Below are 21,695 nucleotides of genomic sequence, written 5' to 3'. Positions count from 1 at the left end.
CTGTATTCTGTGAATTTTCCTGTAAGAAAGACTATGCAGCTGTCTGCAAGCACAATGTAACTTGACCAGGTTTTCCAATTTCAGCATCTCTCGGTTCATTTTTTCACTGTGAATAGAAAAGATACAATGAAATCAGGTTGGATTTGAGTTAAATCAAATTGATTTAAAAAATCCGATTTAAATAAAAACTATCTGATTTTTTTTATTTTAAAAAAAAAAATCATTGACATTTATCCACCCTGCTTTTTGACAATTCATAAAACTTGTCTTGTTATTCCCAACTGAATCAATTATCATCCAATCACACCTCTAGAGACTTATACAATGAATTTACTAGTCTGAAAAATGTCAGTTATATAGACTGAAGATTAAAAAAAAATCTACGGTAAGTCCCCAAATATAAGGGTGAATAAAAACCAATGATTTAAAAAAAATAGGTTTTTTTTCCTCAAAAAGCTTCTGTATAGATTATTTAGTTTAATCTTTTTATCTACCCATTTGTACTTTGCTTTTTTCAGCTGCCAAGGAAGATCTGATGTACAGAAATCAAAACTGGGACTTCTGCATAGCTACTTTTACATGCATGTAAAATCAGTTTTTGCATCTTTTGCATGCATGAGTAAGGGCTGCAGGATCAGCCCCCCAAATTGTGAGTTTGATCTAATGTTTTATGCTATTTAAAAAAAACATTGGTCTGGCCTGGTCCCTTCCTCTTTATCTTTCCAGAGCTGTAAGTGCTCTGAAGGCATCAGGCTTAGTACCTATTGAAGAGAGCATCTCATGTTGCTGAAAAGTGGCTCTTCTAGCTGCATAAAGAATGTCCTGAAAATTATCCCTTAACTTCAATAATATCTGAGATTTAAAATAAAATGAATATATGGAGGTATACCTATCTCATAGAACTAGAAGGGACCCTGAAAGATCATTGAGTCCAGCCCCCTGCCTTCACTAGCAGGACCAAGTACTGATTTTGCCCCAGATCCCTAAGTGGCTGGGTTTAACAGGCCAATGCTCAAACCACTGAGTTATCCCTCCTCCCAATTATTTAAACTGAAAGAAGTATGGAGTTCATTTGTTACCATTTATAGTTTGTGCACTTTCATCAGCTTGGGCAATGAAAACAGACTGTCAGTTTTATGTTCTGCTTCTCATGCACTAGCATAGTGCTGCCTTTTGAAGTGTATACAGACGCTCCCTGGGTTACGCAAACTCGACTTATGCAAATCTGCACCTATGGAAAAAGTTCTGTTATTTATTGTGTGTAATTGTTGGGTATACGTTCCCAACTTAGACAAAATTTGATTTACACAAGGCGTTCTAGAATGGAATGCTTGCATAAGTCGGGGAGCGTCTATATTGTGTCCAATTGTTTCTATTTACTCTGACTGTTGTGCTGGTTGGAGGTTTGCGGGAAGTCTGGAGGGGCATTCCATTAACCACGTCAGTATATCGCATTTCAGATGGAAAAACTTGTCTTCACAGATAATAGAGCATGTTACTGTGTACAAGAACATTCTGACTTCAATTAAACAGGAGTACGATGCATTTATTGAAGCAATAAAAAAGGGCCAAAGGAATGCATTTTATCTTCATGGAAAATTGAAAGTTCTGGCATCAGAGGCAACAACTCTAATATATTATAGAAAAAGAGCAATCCAACTTGAAGACAAGTAAGGCCACTTCTAATATATTGTGTAAAGCAACATGTGTGATACTAACTCTGATGTCAAGTATCAGAGGGGTAGCCATGTTAGTCTGGATCGGTAAAAAGCAACAAAGAGTCTTGTGGCACCTTATAGACTAAAATCTCAAAAAAGATATACTGGCACTAGAAAAGGTTCAGAGAAGAGCAACTAAAATGATTAGGGGTTTGGAGAGGGTCATCTTGTGGAACTCCTTACCTGAGGAAGTTGTGAAGGCTAGGACTATAACAGCATTTAAAAAGGAACTGGATACATTCTATTAGCCAGGATGGGTTAGGAATGGTGTCCCTAGCCTCTGTTTGTCAGAAGATGGAGATGGATGGCAGGAGAGAACTCACTTGATCATTGCCTGTTAGGTTCACTCCTTCTGGGGCGCCTGGCATTGGCCACTGTTGGTAGACAGGATACTGGGCTAGAGGGACCTTTGGTCTGACCCTGTACTGCCGTTCTTATGTTCTAACAGGTGTATTGGAGCATAAGCTTTCATGGGTGAATAGCACATGCGTCTGACGAAGTGGGTATTCACCCACGAAAGCTTATCTGTTTGTCTATAAGGTGCCACGGGACTCTTTGTTGCTTTTAACTCTGATGTGTAAATCATTTTAAATCTAGCTAGTTCATCACAGTTGTGCTTTTTAAAAACTAGTTTTATTATTTTATTATCCATTAGGTGGAAGTCCCAAAATGACTGTGTAATTTTTAAAAGAGTAATTTAGATTTTTGTATTTCCAGGCCTGATTTTGCAATTCTTGTGCAGTCAAAACTCCCGCTGAAATCAATGGAGATTTGGCCTGCATAAGTACTGCAGGATCAGGCACTGTTTCGCCACTTGTAAAATAAAGACAGCATAACTTCAAAGTGAAGGTTCATTGTCAAAATGTATTGTATTAGGATACTTTGTTTAATTTGAGAAGTATAAAACAATGGAAGAATTACTCACTTTCCCTCAGTCTGCTATGTGGCTTTCTTTACTGTCCTATACTTTACTGGTGTCATGTGTAGTTGCATGTATGTGGTAAGATTATCAGAAGGTGCATGTCTCTAGCCCAGAGGTTCTCAGGACAAATTTTTTGGTGGCATTAGAGTACGGCCACCAACTCTTGCTAGCGTACTCTCTCACACTTTCACCTAAAATACTTAATTAGCGTTAGGAAAAAACAAATAAATATGCACATAGACATGTCCAAAACATAGTTATTTATTTATTGCTAGCTAGAAATCACTTTTCACAACAGACTATTAACAAACATGCCAGTATCACTTTTTCATAGTAGACTTACTCAGCCCTGCCAAGCCTGGGGACAAATTAAGCCCTGGATGGGGAGCTGGGAGAGGCAATGAGGGGCTGGAGTCTGGGGTCTACTACCTCATAGTCAGAGCGTAGGGCTGGAGCCGAAAGTCCTGCAGCCAGAACCTGCTGTCCTGCCACCCCAGGGCTGAAGTGCAAAGCCTGAGCCCCACTGCCCCCAGAATTTGGGGAATTCACTGGCTGCCTGATCCTCCAGCGTTGTGCCCAGGTGTCTCCAGAGGGGGGCAGAGCCCAACCCCTGCTGGCAGCCCCAGCAATCAACACCAAGGTGGGGCATCCAGGAGCAACAGGGAGGGGGACAGGCTGCTATTTTGCCACTCACTCCCACCCAATCACAGCCCAGGAGGGTGTAGCCGCAAGAAAAGCCCCTGGTGGCCACATTTGAGAAATGCTGCCTAGCCTCAAATAGAATTAATATGGCATGTTACGGAACACAAGTCACTGAGAATGACAGAATATGTTGTGACAAGTTTAGTAAAGCATCTGCTCGCCCTGATGATTTAGGATTCTAAAATGTAGAAAAAAAATGAAGACTTTTCTTTGTTGCAGGATAAAAGTTATTGAGAGAAATTCTTCTAGAATTCAAAATCTGATATTGAAAATAAGAAATATAAAAAAAGTGCCCTCTACAGAAGCTTTGGCTCCAAGAAAAAAGATAAACCCCGCTAAGCCTATACCAGGTAAAGACCAATATTTTGTTAGGTAATCTGAATATTTCTTTTGGATTAAAGCTTTGCCCTTAACTAAAGAGAAGCCACATACGCAGAGGGCTGTAGTGACCCTGTAAGGCACTAGCCCATGTTTGGATGGTATGGAGCCTTGCTGACCCAGTGGAAGCTCTGGAAGGATGCATGCTTCAGGGAGGCATAATGCCTTCCAGATTTCTTTGGTAGTCATGGGGAGCATGCTGACTGTTACAGAACTTGTGCCTCCTTGATTCTGGAGTCCATTTGCGCAACCTGGGGCATCCCTGACATCTGTTCTAACTTGTCACTGCTTCAATAGACCCTACTGGCAATTGCAGGAGTGCAGAATCACTAGAACACAGGAAAACCTCAACCACTCCTTCCCCCACTTCTATTCCTGTGTCTGTCTCTAGCCTACCTTAGGATGTTTATTGTGGCAAGGCCTTCTGCATGGGGTTGCAGAGCCAACTCTGGGGCTGCTGCACAGACCCTCTTGCACTGGGGGGCTTTCTTCAGATGGGGAGCTTACATCTGTTCTGTGTCCCATTTGGAGTCAGTGCAGCCAGGCCAGCATAAAGGGGTTGTAGAGCAGAGATGAATTCCCCCACTAAGCACAAGGGTTGATTGTGACCAACTCGTGTGTGGCAGTGCCAGGGGAGAATGCTCCTCCCATCTTTCTCTCACATTGCTTAGAAGATGGTCACAATCTGGCCAGTAATGTTTGATCAATACTTAACAAATGGAATCTAAGTAGCTAGGAATACATGTATAGTACATAACACAGCATTTGTATATTTTTTCTAAGTCCTCACTGCTGGAATGTTACACCAAAAACTAACAGATTCAATTACGGCTCTGGAATATTGTATCACCTTCTATAGATTATTTTTTTCACTTATTAATAGAGATGGGCTCTAAAGTAAAGGGAAATTTGGATTATGTCTGAGCTGCAAAGTTCAGATCTTGTCTCTAAGACTCTGTCATCTTCCTTTTATTCAGTGTTGATTTTCAGATTAGAGAACCCTAGCAAATTACATGTCCCACAGTTTCTGTATACACCTTGTGTGTTTATCACAAGAGCTCATTAAAGACATTTCCTTCTTCAACAGGTCTGACTGTAAAAGAATCTCTCGGCTTAGATGCTCTTTCTAGACACCTTGCTCAGCTAGAAGAGAGAGTGCAGGAACTGAAAGCAGACATGATATCAAAATACATTCCTCTGGAGAACAAGGCTGGCCTAGAGCAGGAACTCAAGCACTCATTGGAACTACGAGATAAGGCAGAGGCAATGAATGAGAAACTGAGACTTAGGTACAAGTGTTCATCCTACAACATACCTTGTTTTTATGTTGGGGATATTCTCTACAATGTTCTGTCTGTCGCATAGATTTAGCTTTGGTACGTTATTAATTGTTATAGAGGTATTAACAATATCAGTATTAATTGTGGTCAGTACTTTGCAAAATACATGGGAAGACATTTCTTGCCCCTAAGACCTTATAGTCAACAGACAAAGAATGCAGTGTGGTAATGTAGGCTCAGGTCCTGGCCCCTTGCTCTGTCCATTGCTCCAGCAGCACAAAAGAGATAAAGAGCTGTCTCAAATGGGCAGCCAGGGATTTCCCTGATGTAGGGGGAATACTTGGATGGCAGGTGACAAGTGATAAAGATCCTCTGCTGGCAAAGTGGCACTGAGGGGACCGCTCTAACTGGTATAATCTAGAGTAGCCCTTAGACTGCTTTAAATTACACTAGGGGCAGTTTTGTCTCCCACTCCCTCCATCACTTCCTAGATTGTGGGAGATAAAAGATGTCTTAGATAAATTGAGTGCAGCTTGCTGGGATCTGAACATCTGGCTCATAGTATGCGGGTTATTTGAAGATGCATTCAATACAAATCAGTATAAGGCTTTTAATGACATAAATATGGCAGCCTTCCTATGTTTCCAGGATTAATGATGCTTGGAAGAAGTGCATTTTCAAAGGATTTCAAAGAAGACAGTACCTTTTACAATAGGACAGACGAGGACTCCTATATGTAATGGGCAGCAAAGAGGAAAGCACAAAGATGAAAGCGTACAAAGGAAGCATTTGGGGAGGAAGGTTTGGGTGGAAGGGAGGGATGGAGGTATTAGAATGAGAAGAGATGTGGGCAGACGTCGAGCTTTATAGAACTTTGAAGTTAAGCGTTAGCTTGAACTTGATCCTTCATAGGGAACTACTGAGGAGTTACACTGATCCTAACTAAATGTTCGATTCCCTCTTTGACTGTTTATTAGTTATAATAGAATTACATTGGTTGCAAATGCTGTGTCTGCCTGGGCAAAATCTGACAAGAGCACCTCCTTACAAGAACTCCTCTTTCAAGTTATGGAAAAGAAGGAAGTTGTAAAAGGTAAAACCAATAAAAATAGAAGGACAGTATTATGAAGCATGGAAAATATGGGACCAGATTCTCAGCTGATGTAAATTAGTTTATTTCCATTGATATCAATGGGGCCTTGCAATCTTATACTAGCTGAGAATCTGGCCTATACATTTGTATTTTTCTTTTTTAAATGTGTATTGAGATTTTCAAAGGGGCATGAAAGAATTAGGTGTCCAAATCCCATTTAGAGTCAGTTGAAGTTGGGCCCCTAATTCCTTTAGGTCCCTTTGAAAATCCTATCCCTAATGATCTTGGGTCATCCATTTCCCTCAGGCATGGTGCTGCATTTAGGAAGATAAGATTTTTGCCCAGAAATCTGATAAAGGTGTAGAAAAATATTCACGAGTTATACAGGGATGACTTTGGTCAATGATGTTTTACTACAGTTAAGATGAAGGTGAGGTGTCCTGAGGTGGTTTATACAATCTCCACCTCTCATGTGCTACCTAAATCCCTCACTCTTTTTTCCAGAGTCACAGAGGTCTCCTGCTGCTAGTACTTCAAATCATCCAGGTTATTTAGGCAAGTGAAGTAGAGATGGCGAAGGATCTTTAAAATGTTTTCCAGCTGATTGCCTTAGGCCTTCTGACATGTTCAACCTTTTTATGAGCGTTAAGCACACTCCAAAAACTGTCAAGATCATCTCAGGTGCTGCATGAGTAGAGTGCAATGGCACGCTTGGCATCAAATTTAATCTTACTTGTTGCTCTCAACTTGTGTTAGACAGATCAGGAGAAGATAGCTCTTATGTTCCTCCACTCTGCCCCTTCTAATGGGCTTTTAGATTGTGGGTCAAATTCTGCTCCCATTTACAGCCCTGTAAATCTATGCACTGAATTCAGTGGAGTTACATGGGTGTAACTGAAATCAGAATCTGTCCCTATGTCTGTTGTTCACTGCTAGTTGGAGTTTAAAGTGTAAACTCCACCCTTGTCCCAGAGCTAAGAGCCAAATTCTGCCCTGACTGACATTCTGTGCAGCTGCATTGGTTTCAGGTGGAACTGTAGAATGTTTCAATGAGTAGAATTTGGTCCTTAGGGTGTCATCTCTCATTCCTCTGACAGCTTTAGAGTATATGTCTGGGGACATAGACAGGGAAACTTTATCCTAGAATTTACCTGGGCTGATTGAAATTGTTTCCTAATTACATTTCCACTTATGGGAGACTTCTTTGGTCTTGTCAATGCACGAAAAATGCATTAGTTTATGTAAGGTCCCTTTCCTGCTTGCTAATGCAAAAGAGCTTGGCTAAAACTTTAAACCCATCTGTCTTGAGCGACACATTTCTATGGATCAAAATCTGTTCTCTTTTTGTACTCTTGCAATGTTAATGCTGGTTTTGTCTATTGAAATAATAACACATTTACCTCCCATTGATGTGTCTAACTTTCAGCTGCTGCTGCCGTTAGCATCTCTCATATATTTGAACGAGATCCCAGCAAGAGTAAAGAGGCTGAAGATTTGCTTGAATATATTGAAAGGTAAATAGAATGCAACTCTTATATTCTACTCTGTGTAAGAAGTTCACAGCATTACAGAGTTTGGATAACATATCATGTTTAATGCAGTCCTCCAGGGCAAATTAGGACTGTGTAAAAAGAGCACTCTTTTCTTCTTTTTGTGAATTTCTGGTGTTTGTAAAATGTGCTTGCTAGCCTGACAGCCCTGCTGACCTACATCAGTTGGTTATCCACAGACCAGATGCAGCAAAAGCAGCTTTTGCATACTGCTCTACTCATGTGCTTCAACCCTGTCCTGGAAGATCACTTTTGGGGGAGAAAGGGTAGTTTGAACTTTATGGCCCATTCCATCCTTAGCCTTTTTGCTGAAACTGCTAACAAAGGTACTAGCAGCGGATGTGAGGTTTTTTTTGGCGATATGAACACCTCTGAGGAGATTACCTTGGTCTAGAGTTTTTCCTGAAGATGCTGATAGGTACCTAGTACAATTTTCAAAAGCACTAGGTGCCTGTTGAGAGTTAGGTGCTTTTAAAAATCCCACTGAACGCCTGTCTTCATCTTAAGGTGCCTAAATATCTTTAAAACTCTCGCAGTTAAGAAGTGGAATGAGATCATAAACTCATTTCACACAGTCCACTGAACAGCCATTACATGGTAACAGCTTCCAGGTACTACCAACCTAGATTGGATTTGGCCTTAGTTTGATCCGTGAGCTGAAAGGCTTATTCCATTATACCAGTCCCTCCCAAACCAGCATCTTAAATATAACATTCATTGAAATCTAACTGCAACAGTTTCTTTCTGGAGATCAACATTTGTTAACCCAACAGCAGTGCAGCAAGTCAGTCTTTCAGGAGAAAAGCTAATTGACACAGTCAGGAGGTGAATAGTAACAGAGGCATAGCTAGTTTTAGTAGGGACATTTAAGGGGGCTAATCATAGGCTATCATGGCTATCTAGACGTGGTTTCCCTTAACGGAGTAATCTGGGAGAAGATCGCACCCCTACTGTCCTCAGATACACTGGGAGGGAATGCAGAGAGACCATGTGGTTGATGGAGCTCTGAGGAGGAATTCTGGCTGGGAACACATGCCATAGCAGCAACTTGGCCACTCTTTGAGCAAGTGCAGTGTACTCTGTCCTCTGTGCCCAGCTGGTGATAAAAGCCAGTGTGGAAACCACAGCACCAGCTTTCCCTGTCCTCCCTGCCTACTAGCAGCACTGAGGGGGATCAGGGATGACACTATCCAATAGCCATTCTTAGCACAAAGGGGAAGCTTCTTGCACCTCCCTCCCCCAGGAGCCCATGCAGAGGCTGAGCAGAATATGGGCAGAATCTCACCATTGAATAGTTAATGCGGATGTAGACAACTTTCTGGGGCACCTTCTTGCGCAGCTGGTGTTGTGTGCTATGCAACCTGATTTCCTCATTTAAATGTCTTGTCAAGTCTCCTTTCTTTTGGTCAGCTTTCCATTGATGATCCACTTCCTGAACACCATTGTGGACACTGTGTAAGTTGCTAGGCAGTGGTCAGCATTTTACGATCCAGTGTGTAGTGCCTGTACTGATGATAAAAGCAGCAAAGAGTCCTGTGGTACCTTATAGACTAACAGATGTATTGGAGCATGAGCTTTCATGGTGAATACCCACTTCATCAGATGCAGTACTGATGATGTGTACCAAAATAATACTAAAAGATGAAGGTGAGGGAGAAAGGTAATTTGGGGAATTGAGAGCCACTCAGGACTGCCACTTGCTGTCACCAGATTTTTTTCATACAGAAGGACTAGATATTTTAAAATATTCTTTGTATTAAAGCTGTGATATTGCACATGTCTTTGACATTTGATTCTAGGCTTTCTGGAATTCCTTCCTTGGCTAGTTCACCACATCATCAACCGATCATTTCTTTTTTGTTTTTGTGTCAGTGCTATATTACATTGTCTTTTCCTTCATCTGTCCTAGATTCAATGAATTATTTTCATATGGTCAGTATGAGGCTGCAGCAGTTTATGCTGCAAACTGTCCTAGAGGAATTCTCCGCAATGAAGAAACCATGATGAAATTTAAGGGTATGGAATTTAGATGGAAATACTTTTGGTCAGATTCTCAGCTGGTGTAAATTGACATCACTATTGATTCAAATAGTGCGACACTGACTTACGCCTGCTGAGAATCTGCCTCTATACTCATGTTGAAAGAAGCCTTGAGGGGACAAATGTGAATTACCTATGTGTGTTCGGATTTTACATTTAACATTTCAGAGTGAAAATAAAAACAACTTAAGGGTATGCTGTGATAAAAACCCCATGGCACAAGGTCTCTGAGCCCAGGTCAGCTCATTTGGGCCCATGGGGCTCAGGCTGCATTGCTAATAATAGTAGTGTAGATGTTCATGCTCAGGTTGGTGCCCAGGCTCTGAGACCCACTCTCTTCGCAGGTATCAGAGACCGGGCTCCAGTCTGAGCATGAACTTCTACATTGCAATTTTATAGCCCTGCAGCATGAGCCCAAGTCAGCTGACCTGGGCCAGCCACAGCTGTGCCTCAGGTCTCTTATTGCAGGGTAGACTAAGGGGCCAGACCCTTGGTGCCGTGTCTGGTCACTTTGCACTCAGGCAATGCAAAGGGGCCTGACAACTGGATTCTCCTTGCACAAAGAAATTCTTGAGTGGCATAAAGACAGCATAGCTGACTTTACTACTTGCTCTTCCTCCTGTGTGTAAGGTGTGTGGCAGGGGCAGGCTCTGGTTGACGGGGCAACTCGGAACACAAAGAGTTCTATTCAGTTCTTAGCACATTGCCCGCCGCAGATAGCAAAACATAAATCAGCCATTAGACCTCTCTAAGTTACGCTGGCAGCCATTTCAATCATTGGTCAGTCTGAGAATCTGGGGAGGCATAAAGGTTGCTTAAAACCAACTTTGCCTCCCTATGTGGTGCAGCTCAGTATTGACCTTAAGGTCTAGTTTGAAGTTGTCTACACTTGTACTTAAACTGATTATTTCCACTTATAAATTAAGAGTATGCAAATAGGTGTGCACAACCACACTCATATAACTTTGAAAATCTGGCCCTTCATGCCCCATGCATTAGCTAGAAAAGTTGCTTGAATCGCCTGACAGTGTTCCATTCAGCTTAAAATTAAGCTCTGAAATATGAATCATTATCTGTCCAAAAAGGATCAGTAATGCTGTTAACATGCTTGAGAAAAATACAGAAATGTTCTTTGGTTGTTTTTAGTCCTCCATACTCTGTCTTCCTTTGAATTTGAGGACACAACATGCAGTGAGCATCACTGGTGTCAGTTGGAGGGAATTCTGAGAATACCATTGAACTTTATTTTATTATTGTTTTTTTTTTCTTCTTTTTCTTCTTTTTGCTTTACAGGGCAATTGTTGAAGACCCAAAGTAAAGAAGTACAAAAGAACTATGTTAAACTAATATTCAGAATCTGAATTACAAATTAGACAGTAAGCTTTACATTAGGCAAAAATTTACTAACTTGCTGAACATTATGTTCCATTGACTTCAGTGGCACTACTCATGTGAGCAGAGTTAAGTGTACGCATACATGTTTGCAGGATTGGGGCCTTAGATATAAATCTTTGGGAACACAGACTGAGTCTTACTATGGGTTTTACAGTGCACAGCACAACAGGACACAAGTATGACTGAATCATAGAATCATAGAATATCAGGGTTGGAAGGGATCTCAGGAGGTCATCTAGTGCAAACCCTGCTCAAAGCAGGACCACTCCCCAACTAAATCGTCCCAGCCAGGGCTTTGTCAAGCCTGACTTTAAAAACTTCTAGAGAAGGAGATTCCACCACCTCCCTAGGTAACCCATTCTAGTGCTTCACCACCCTCCTAGTGAAAAAGTTATTCCTAATATCCAACCTAAACCTCCCCCACTGCAACTTGAGACCATTATCCTTGTTCTGTCATCAAGGTACCACTGAGAACATCTAGATGCATCCTCTTTGGAACCCCCTTCAGGTAATTGAAACCAGCTATCAAATCCCCCTCATTAAACCGTCTGCAGCCTAAACAATCCAGTTCTGAGCACTCCTCATAAATTATGTCTCCAGCCCTAATAATTTTCTTGCCCTCGCTGATTTCTCCAGTTTCCACATCATTCTGTAGTGTGCAGCCAAGTCTGGACACAGTACTCTAGATAGGCCTCACCAATGCCGAATAGAGGGAATGATACGTCCTTGATTGTTGACAGTTCTACTTATACAGCCCAAAAATGATTAGTCACTTCTTGGCAACAAGGGCATACTGGTGACTCATATCCAGCTTCTCATCCACTGTAATCCCCACTCCTTTTCTGCAGAACTGCTGCTTAACCAGTCAGTGTCCAGCGTAGCAGGCATGGGATTCTCCTTCCTAAGTGCAGGACTCTGCACTTGTCTTTGAACCTCGTCAGATTTCTTTTGGCCCAATCCTCTATTTGTCTAGGTCCCTCTATACCTATCCCTACCTCGCAGCGTATCTACCACTCCTCCTAGTTTAGTGCATCGCAAACTTGCAGAGTGTGCAAATCAATGCCATCCTCCAGCTCACTAATGAAGATAATGAACAAACCGGCCCCAGGACTGACCTTGGGCATGCCGCGTGATACTTGGCTGCCAACAGACATGGAGCCATTGACACTACCCGTTGAGCTGACGATTAGCCAGCTTTCTATCCACATTCATCCAGCCCATACTTCTTTAACTGCTGGCAAGAATACTATGGGAGACCATATAAAAAGCTTGCTAAAAGTCAAGGAATAACACATCCACTGCTTTCTTCTCAGCCACAGACCCAGTTATCTCATCATAGAAGGCAATTAGGTTAGTCAGGCATGACTTGCCTTTGGTGAATCCATACTGACTATTCCTGAATGCTTTCCTCTCCTCTAAGTGTAGCAGAATTGATTGCTTGAGAACCTGCTCCATGATTTTTCCAATGACTGAGGTGAGGCTGACTGGCCTGTAGTTCCCTGGATCCTCCTCCTCTTTTTTAAAGATGGGCACTACATTAGCCTTTTTCAAGTCATCCGGGACCTCCCCCACTCTCCATGAGTTTTCAGAGATGCTGGCCAATGGCTTTGCAATCACATCCGCTAACTCCTTTAGTATCCTCGGATGCAGCTCAGCTGGCCCCATGGACTTGTGCTCATCCAGCTTTTCTAAATAGTCCTGAACCAGTTATTTCTCCATAGTGGGCTGGTCACTTCCTCCCCATACTGTGCTGCCCAGTGCACTAGTCTGGGAGCTGACCTTATTTGTGAAGACAGAGGCAAAAAAAGCACTGAGTACATTGTTTTTCCACATCCTCTGTCACTAGGTTGCCACCCTCATTCGGTAAGGAACCCACAGTTTCTTTGACTTTCTTCTTGTTGCTAACATACCTGAAGAAACCCTTCTTGTTACTCTTGCTAGCTGCAACTCCAAGTGTGATTTGGCCTTCCTGATTTCACTCCTGCATGCCTGAGCACTTTTTTTATACTCATCCCTGGTCATTTGTCCAATCTTCCACTTCTTGCAAACTTCTATTCTGTGTTTAAGTTCAGCAAGGATTTCACTGTTAAGCCAAGCTGGTCGCCTGCCATATTTACTATTCTTCTACACATTGGGATGGTTTTGTTCCTGTAACCTCAATAAAGATTCTTTAAAATACAGCCAGCTCTCCTGGACTCCTTTCCCCCTCATGTTATTCTCCCAGGGGATCCTGCCCATCAGTTCCCTGAGGGAGTCAAAGTCTGCTTTTCTGAAGTTCAGGGTTCGTATTCTGCTGCTCTCCTTTCTTCCTTGTGTCAGAATCCTGAACTCGACCATCTTATGGTCACTGCCGCCCAGGTTGCCATCCACTTTTGCTTCCCCTACTAATTCTTTCCTGTTTGTGAGCAGCAGGTCAAGAAGAGCTCTGCCCTTAGTTAGTTCCTCCAGCACTTGCACCAGGAAATTGTCTCCTACATTTTCCAAAAACTTCCTGGATTGTCTGAGCACCGCTGTATTGCTCTCCTAGCAGATAGTGGGGTGATTGAAGTCCCCCATGAGAACCAACGCCTGTGATCTAGTAACTTCTGTTAGTTGCCGGAAGAAAGCCTCGTCCACCTCATCCCTCTGGTCTGGTGGTCTATAGCAGACTCCCACCACAACATCACCCTTGTTGCTCACACTTCTAAACTTAATCCAGAGACTCTCAGGTTTTTCTGCAGTTTCATACTGGAGCTCTGAGCAGTCATACTGCTCTCTTACATACAATGCAACTCCTCCCCCGCCCTTTTTCTGCCCTGCCTGTCCTTCCTGAACAGTTTATATCCATCCATGACAGTAATCTAGTCATGTAAGTTATCCCACCAAGTCTCTGTTATTCCAATCTCATCATAATACCTTGACTGTGCCAGTACTTCCAGTTCTCCCTGCTTGTTTCCCAGGCTTCTTGTATTTGTGGATAGGCACTTAAGATAACTCGCTGTTTGTCCTGCTTTCTCAGTATGGGGCAGGAATCCTCCCTTTTGCTCTCTCCTGCTCATGCTTCCTCCTGGTATCCCACTTACCTCAGGACTTTGGTCTCCTTCCCCTGGTGAAGCTAGTTTAAAGCCCTCCTCACTAGGTTAGCCAGCCTGCGTGCGAAGCTGCTCTTCCTTCTCTTCGTTAGGTGGAGCCTGTCTCTGCCTAGCAATTATTCTTCTTGGAACACCATCTCATGGTCAGAGAATCCACAGCCTTCTCTCTGACCTCACCTGCATAGCCAATTGTTGACTTCCATGATTTGATGGTCTCTTCCAAGACCTTTTCCTTCCACAGGGAGGATGGACGAGAACACCACTTGCGCCACAAACCCTTTTATCCTTCTTGCCAGAGCCATTCAGTCTGACGTGATCTGCTCAAGGTCATTCTTGGTAGTATCATTGGTGCCCACATAGAGAAGTAGGAAGGGGTCTTGATGAGTCTCGGCAGTCTCCCCGTTACATCATGAATCCTAGCTCCTGGCAAACAGCACACTTCTCGGTTTTCCTGGTTTGGACGGCAGATAGATGACTCAGTCCCCATTAGGAGGGAATCACCGACCACCGCTACCTGCCTTCTTCTCTTGAGAGTGGTGGTCAGGTGCAATTGGTGCTATTGCAATACAAATAATAAGTAATAATATATCAATAATAAAAGAAGGATCAAAGCAAGGAAACTGGGTTAAAGTTGCCTTTACTGTTAACTATAAAACCGACATCCTCTGCAGAAAGTTCTGTAGTGAACTGTCTGTAGCCTTACCTCTAGGAGGTGTATTTTCAAAGTGATATGCAGTCATTTCACTAGGCAACTCCATGTAGCCTCAGTGGTTTAAATCCACGCATTTTGTTATGAAAATTTGCCTTTAGGTGTCCACAGATAATGCCCAATCATGTGATGTGCCACCATCTTCTGTACTGAGCAGCCTCAACTTTCATTGACTAGCATGGCAACAGAGGGGCTCAGCATCTTGCAGGTTTGAGCCTTTAGTTGAAATTTGTCCAGGGGATTCTGAGGACATCAGCAAAGCAAAAAAACAAAAACAAACAAACAAAAAACTTATTGGAAAAATTAAAATGCTATTTTCCAAAATATTTTGCTCAGTGATTTTCCTTTTCCTCCTCCTAGCTCTCGGTGCTGTTAAAGGGAGGATTCTCCCTTTGCTGAGATATTTTGAGGCCCTCATAAGCTCAAGTGCTGCAGTTAGACACCCTCTTTGTGCAGCCATGACTCTGGAAGCAATCAAATGTGCATTGTCTGAAAAACAGTTAAATCTAGTTATGCACTGGGTCACACATCAAAGGTAAGCCGGCCTGTAGTATACTTGGATTCATATGGGTATGTGCCCTTCCCCTGTGAAAGTTGCATTCATGCTTTTCCTAAGTGATCAGGCCTTGCCTGTTAAAAAAAATCACTCTCCTTTTCTCGTGAATTAGAACCATGCAAACACAATATCACAAAATGGCAATCTCACAGATACATTTCTGTGATGCCATTTATTAAATTCACCGTGTTATAAACCAAGACAAAGGAACAGCATGTAAAGCTATTTTTGCAGAATCCAACATTTCATTTAAGATATCAGCCTTGTTAGATCTCTGCAGACCAAAATTTTGTTTCAGGTCTCTTTTATTGTAGTAAAAAGTTATGTGAAAATCAGATTGTGAGACCGTTTTATGTTCTGGGAGCATTTTTTAAAAATTAGAAACCTGTGGCTATTGGAAAAGCTAGAAGTTTTGGTTTTACTCTTATATGTGACTGTTTCTATAATAACAGCAGTATCTATACAGTATGTAGTACAGTTACTTCAAGAGACATCTGAACTGGAAACTCAAAGCTATCCTCCACCCACTGTATTTCATTTGTGGGGGTGGAAGTATTCAAATTTGAATCTCCAGAACTAAAAGTGCCTCTGCAATTTTGCTCTTGGATCAAATCCTAAACCGGAAGGAACCTATTTTCCAGATCCAGTTCAGATGCGTCTTAAAATCGTAGAAATCCCACAGGAACAGTTTGGGAGATTTCCACTGTTCAGCATGGCATTAATCTAATTAGAATTCTGACATATGGGGCATTTCTCTTTATGGCTTATCCTACCACATGCAGTAATCTTTCCAAAAGAGCCATTATAGCATATTTTATCACTAGAATTATAGTCATTGCTAAATCAATAGGACACTTGGAAATTATATTGTCATGTTGAAATCTCAAGCCAGGCCTTGTATATGCAAGAGGACAGGAGACCTACATCCTTTTGCCAAAACGATAAGGTTAGTAAAGATGTCTCAGCCTGATGCACACTCTGAAGTGCTTTATTATGACTTTAGAATGGGACTGTACAAATATTAAAAAAAAATTCTAAAATTACTTGAATTATAGGCAGAGCTGGTATCAACACCAAAGTTAAGGGTGCCTAACATTTCCATCATAAGAGCCCATTTTCAGTGGCTTGTACTTTGCAAAGCTTTACCTGTTCAGGCTGAAATTTTCAATGCCAGATGTCTGCCTCAGTCCGAATTTCTTGCAAAGTTTAAACAAAACCGTTTCTGAGAATGATATTAGGGAAAAGTAGGTTGTTTTGCCAATGTTAAAAATTTTTTTCTCAACTTTTCTTTGAAGAGTTCTGGAGCCTCAATGCATTGGAGTATGAACTTGAAATTTGTCAGAGTAGCTTTGGAGTCAGGGGGGTATTTTTTCCTGCCCCTGAGGCAGTCCATCCAAATTTGGCTAAGTTATAAGCATCTGAAATATCCAGACATTTTGTCTGCACTGAACTTGCTCTAGCCACACACAGTTCTTCCATGCCAGCTGCACTGAGTATCCTCTGAGGTTCTTATGTGTCTACCTCACAGAATGGTTCCCAACTCAACAGCAGCAGACTCTTTGCCTGATTTGCCAGGTGTCACAAAGTGGGTGTAAAACACATTTCCCTTCCCCATACACATCCCTGCACCACAACTGGAATCACACAAATACAGGAAAGCTGGAAAGGCTGCAGTTGCCCATTCCAACTACCAATTGCTAACATGGCACCAGGCATTGGTGAAAAGCCAGTCTGTTCTGTGCTCTTAGATGTCTGCCTGCTATGGCCCAAGCTTGTGGAAAGGGAAGGAGGAAACAACCTAATTCAGAAGCAGAGTGGGGCACAAGGGCAGAGGGGCACAAGAGCTGAAGGGATGCAGTCAGTCTGGTATTTTCACACACAGTCCAGTTCTACTATACCTGATTCTGAAGTGCTCCAGAGTTATGAAAACACACTAATAATTATCTGGTTTGTTTTATTTTCTTGTTTTCTTCAGGCTGACGTTTTGTGAGGCAGCAGGGGATGTGATTTATGACTATGGGGAGGTGGAACCGTTCAACAAGTCCAAGTGCTTGGCTTTGGCTCAGATTGCGTACAGTCAGTGTGGCGTGCACAAAAAAGCTGCTCTATGCTTGTGTAAACGAGGCCAAATTTGTGGAGCAATGGATTATATACAGCAATTCAAACAGCTCACTTTAGGTAAATCACAGAGCATTTATTATATTGTCTTTCATCATTTTTCTACCAAATGTTTATTTCAGGTTTAAAAATTCAATCTTACCATGGTGAGATTTTGAACTAAATTATTAAATGATACATTTTAAATTCACACAAAAAATCCAATTCTGTTCTCATTGAGTCTAATGGAAGCAGTGTTTGGCTCTTAACATTCCACTGCATATGTAAATAATATAAATAACTAGAAATGTTACCATAAAAGCAACTAAAGTGACTAGTTCAGTTGGAAATAGGGAATTTCTTCAGAGAATCCTGCTTCAGTAGCTCCCAATTGATCTGCCGTAAAGACTAATGTGAGATTGGTAGAGGACTCCATAGCCTAAAGTTTCAAAATCTAAGAGGCTAGTTTGGTCTATCTGTAATTTTAGCATAGATTCATTAATCTGATAACTAGAGACTGCAGAGAAATTCTTTAAATATGATAATAGAAACTGACATAACTGCCTAATAAGTTCTTAGGGTCATTTGCACTTGTGCAGACTGGTTATAAAACCCTGGCAAATCATAATGGCACCATTTTATACTCTGTACACAAGCTGCACTGCAGTGTAGACTCAGGCGCTCTGAGAAGATGTCTATAAAACAGATTCTGACAGTTAAGTGTGCCCAGCCTCTGCCTTGGCAAAGCCCTTCTCTCCAAACTTGACATAGAATGTCATGAGTGAGTTCCTCTGTCTAGTTTGACATGAAAATGTCCTGAGGTTTTTATCTGATGGTCTAAAATCCTTGAAATATCCATCGTTTGTTGCTTTTGACACCAGTATAGTAGATCCTGTTGTCTCCAAAAGAATCATGTTTAAAAGCATTGTCGTTGCATAGCAGACCTGCAACTTCAAGGTCTTTTAAAGCCTAAAGAATATTGGCCAAACTAGGAGTGTTTTAATTCACTAACCCCTTTAATTTATTTTTGGATTTCTCTACTAGTTATTATTCACATTTCTTATTAAGTATTTTATTTCTTGCTTTCTCTTGCCATTCTTCCCAACTTTTTATGTATGTGTGTATATATGTGTCTATACATTTATACACACACATTATGTAGCATTTCAGTATCTTTTATAAATAGATAATGGTGTATATTTTTATAGCAACATCCCTGATGTCAAAGTCCCTGTGAGTAGGGGTGTTGCAGCTTGTAACTTTGGAGAAGAAAAAATAATTTAGCTGTAATAATTATTCTTTTAAGATTTAGTTAGATGTAATAGAACAACCCACAGCCACTACCCATCTCAGGGGAGACTTCTAGAATTTTTTTTTAATGTTTCCAAATTATGCACATTTCCAGTTTGGAAGCTCTGCGCTGGAGCCAATATTGAGCAGTTAAACTATAGAAAACCCCTTCACCACTCTCATGCTAGGAACATGGGTATAAAATTGAAGAACTACTATAGCTCTGTATTTAGATAACTACATTTTAGAATTAAGTACTTTTCTCTTTTGACAAACCATAATCAGATTCATTCTGCATCCAAATACATTGACTGAAGTCCTGATTCTGCAAGCATTTAGACATACAGAACAAGTAAAACTAAGCATATGCCTAAGTTTTAGCAGGATTAAGGCCTAAATTTGGAAGTGAAGACACTTGATCAGTTATGATGGAAAGCCCAGTTGAACACACAACTAGACAATCATATCCTATACAGGGGTGAAATCCTGGCCCCAGTGAAGTCAACAAGGGTTTTGTCAGTGGAGCCAGAATTTCACTCCATATGTTTCTACTCTCATTTAATCACATTTCCTTATAGCTTTGTATTGAAAGCACATGCGGTTGCATGCCTATTTAGATGTGCACTTGCTGTTTTTTACCTTTACAAAAGAGATGCATCTGTGGATTATACAGCACTTTATTTAATGCTTTTATTTCTAACTGATAGCTCAAGATATTTTAGTTTATACTCCAGATTCTCAGCAGGTGTAAATGAGTGTAGCTCCACTGAATATAAATTAAACTATGTTGATTTATACCAGCTATGGATGTGGCCTAGAGATTTTTTCAAAAATGACTTTGCCCTGTGTAATCCAGATAGGGTGACCAGATGTCCCGATTTTATCAGGACTGTGCCAATATTTACTTATTTGTCCAGCATCCTGACTGATGTTCAGTCAGGACACAAATGGTCCCGGTATTTTGCCCTCTGGTGCACAGGCGGAGGAGGCTCGTGCCCTCCTGCCCCAACTCCACCCCAGTCCCACCTCGAATCTGCCCCTCCCTCCCCCATTGGATCACTCCCCAAGTCCCCGTCCCCAGCTCCACCCGCTCACTGCCCTATTGGATCCCTCCCCAAATCCCCACTCTGACCCCGCCTCTTCCCCAAGCACACTGCATTCCTCCTCCTCACCCCTCCCTCCCAGGCTTGTGCTAATCAGCTGTATGGCGGCGCAAGTGCTGGCGGGTAGGGGGAGAAGCAGGACGCGGCAGCCAGCTCAGGGGAGGTGGAGGCAGAGCGAAGGCGAGCTGATGCGGGGGGGTGGGGCGTGGAGCTGCCGGTAGGTACTCAGCCCCCACCAATTTTTCCTGTGCTTCAGCGGCTCTTGGTGTGTGTGGTTTTTTTTTTTTGCTTTTATTTTTGTTTTTTCCTCCGCTGCCCAGCTCTTGTGGGTTTTTTTTTTGTTTGTTTGTTTTGTTGTTGTTCCACCTGCACTCCTCCTCTCCCCCCTCCCCCGCATCCCGATATTTCACGTCTCTCATCCGGTCACCCTAAATTCAGATATTATGTTGTTGAAAAATACATTGGACAGTCCTATAGTGTGACTTCCCAGTGTAGCTTTCACAAAAAATTGTTTTTTGTCAACGTGGCTATACAGTGGAACATACACCACCCATTTGCAATACACAGAAGATGAGACAGGTTGGATCATAGAAACCCCCTTGGACATGCCAATTGATGTGCCAAGACTACCACTGCGCCTGCTTTCCCTGCCAGCTTGGGACTCCAGCACCCTGTCTTGTTGAGCCAGACATATCAAGTTGCTCCAACACAGATCCAGGGTCTGAACCACATGCCCCAAAGCTGCAGACTTAACTGAAAGCAACTTAAGAAGTGTTCCTGTCTTTAACATTCAGATGTCCAACTCCCAATGGGGTCTAAACTCCAAATAACTCGATTTTACCCCGTATAAGACTTATACAGGGTAAGCTCATAAATTGTTCATCCTCTGTAACACTGATAGAGAGATATGCACAGCTGTTTGCCCCCCCAGGTATTAATACATATTCTGGGTTAAATAATAAGTAAAAAGTGATTTTATTAAATACAGAAAGTAGTATTTAAGTGGTTCCAAGTAGTAACGGACAGAACAAAGTGAATTACGAAGCAAAATAAAATAAAACCGCAAGTCTACACCTAATACTGTAAGAAAACTGAATACAGATAAAACCTCACCCTCAGAGGTGTTCCAGTAAGCTTCCTTTTACAGACTAGTCTCCTTCTAGTCTGGGTCCACTCACACCCCCTGTAGTTACTGTCCTTTGTTCCAGTTTCTTTCAGGTATCCTTGGGGGTGGAGAAGCTATCTCTTGAGCCAGCTGAAAACAGAATGGAGGGGTTTCCCACGGGTTTAAATAGACTTTCTCTTGTGAGTGGATACCCCTCCCTACCCCTCTGTAGGATTCCAGCTACAAAATAGAGTCTTGGTGTCACATGGGGAAGTCACATGTCCATGCATGACTCAGAACTTACAGGTAGCAGCCATGGTTCACATGCTACCTTGAACATCCTCGGGCTTGGCTACACTTGAGTTACAGCGCTGGTGGTGGCTTTACAGCTCTGTAACTTACTCCCAGTCCACACTGGCAAGGCACATACAGCGCTGTATCTCCCTGGCTACAGCGCTGGCTGTACTTCACTTTGGCCTGGGGAATAACAACTATAGGGCTGCTCTTGCAGCGCTGGGGTGCCAGTGTAAACAGTGATTAATCTTACTATGCTGTAACTGACCTCCAGAACCTTCCCATAATGCTTTTTAAGTAAAGATAACACTCTTTGTTTTGTTGTGATGCCTCTCTTTGTTTTGTGAACTCAGGGCTCCTGGAGCTGCTTATCTAAAAAACAAACACAGCTA

At 42.0% G+C, this 21,695-nt stretch overlaps 1 protein-coding gene across 3 annotated transcripts in view; it reads left to right on the top strand.

Moving 5' to 3' along the window:
* Positions 1-21,695, top strand: part of CLHC1 (clathrin heavy chain linker domain containing 1) — a 29,685-nt gene that overhangs the window by 2,991 nt on the left and 4,999 nt on the right. For 2 of the 3 annotated variants that reach the window (XM_075064422.1, XM_032773299.2), the window contains 8 exons: positions 1,483-1,670; positions 3,562-3,692; positions 4,808-5,009; positions 5,978-6,093; positions 7,520-7,607; positions 9,553-9,659; positions 15,219-15,393; positions 17,390-17,592. In XM_075064422.1, the coding sequence (XP_074920523.1) occupies positions 1,483-1,670; positions 3,562-3,692; positions 4,808-5,009; positions 5,978-6,093; positions 7,520-7,607; positions 9,553-9,659; positions 15,219-15,393; positions 17,390-17,592 (1,210 nt within the window). Of the gene's footprint in view, positions 1-1,460; positions 1,671-3,561; positions 3,693-4,807; positions 5,010-5,977; positions 6,094-7,519; positions 7,608-9,552; positions 9,660-15,218; positions 15,394-17,389; positions 17,593-21,695 lie in introns of all 3 variants that reach the window. The other variant, XM_032773300.2, reaches the window with a different exon arrangement.

This window comes from Chelonoidis abingdonii, chromosome 3, assembly GCF_003597395.2.
Source record: "Chelonoidis abingdonii isolate Lonesome George chromosome 3, CheloAbing_2.0, whole genome shotgun sequence".
Lineage (NCBI taxonomy): Eukaryota > Metazoa > Chordata > Testudines > Testudinidae > Chelonoidis > Chelonoidis abingdonii.
This window is presented reverse-complemented; position numbering and strand designations above follow the sequence as displayed.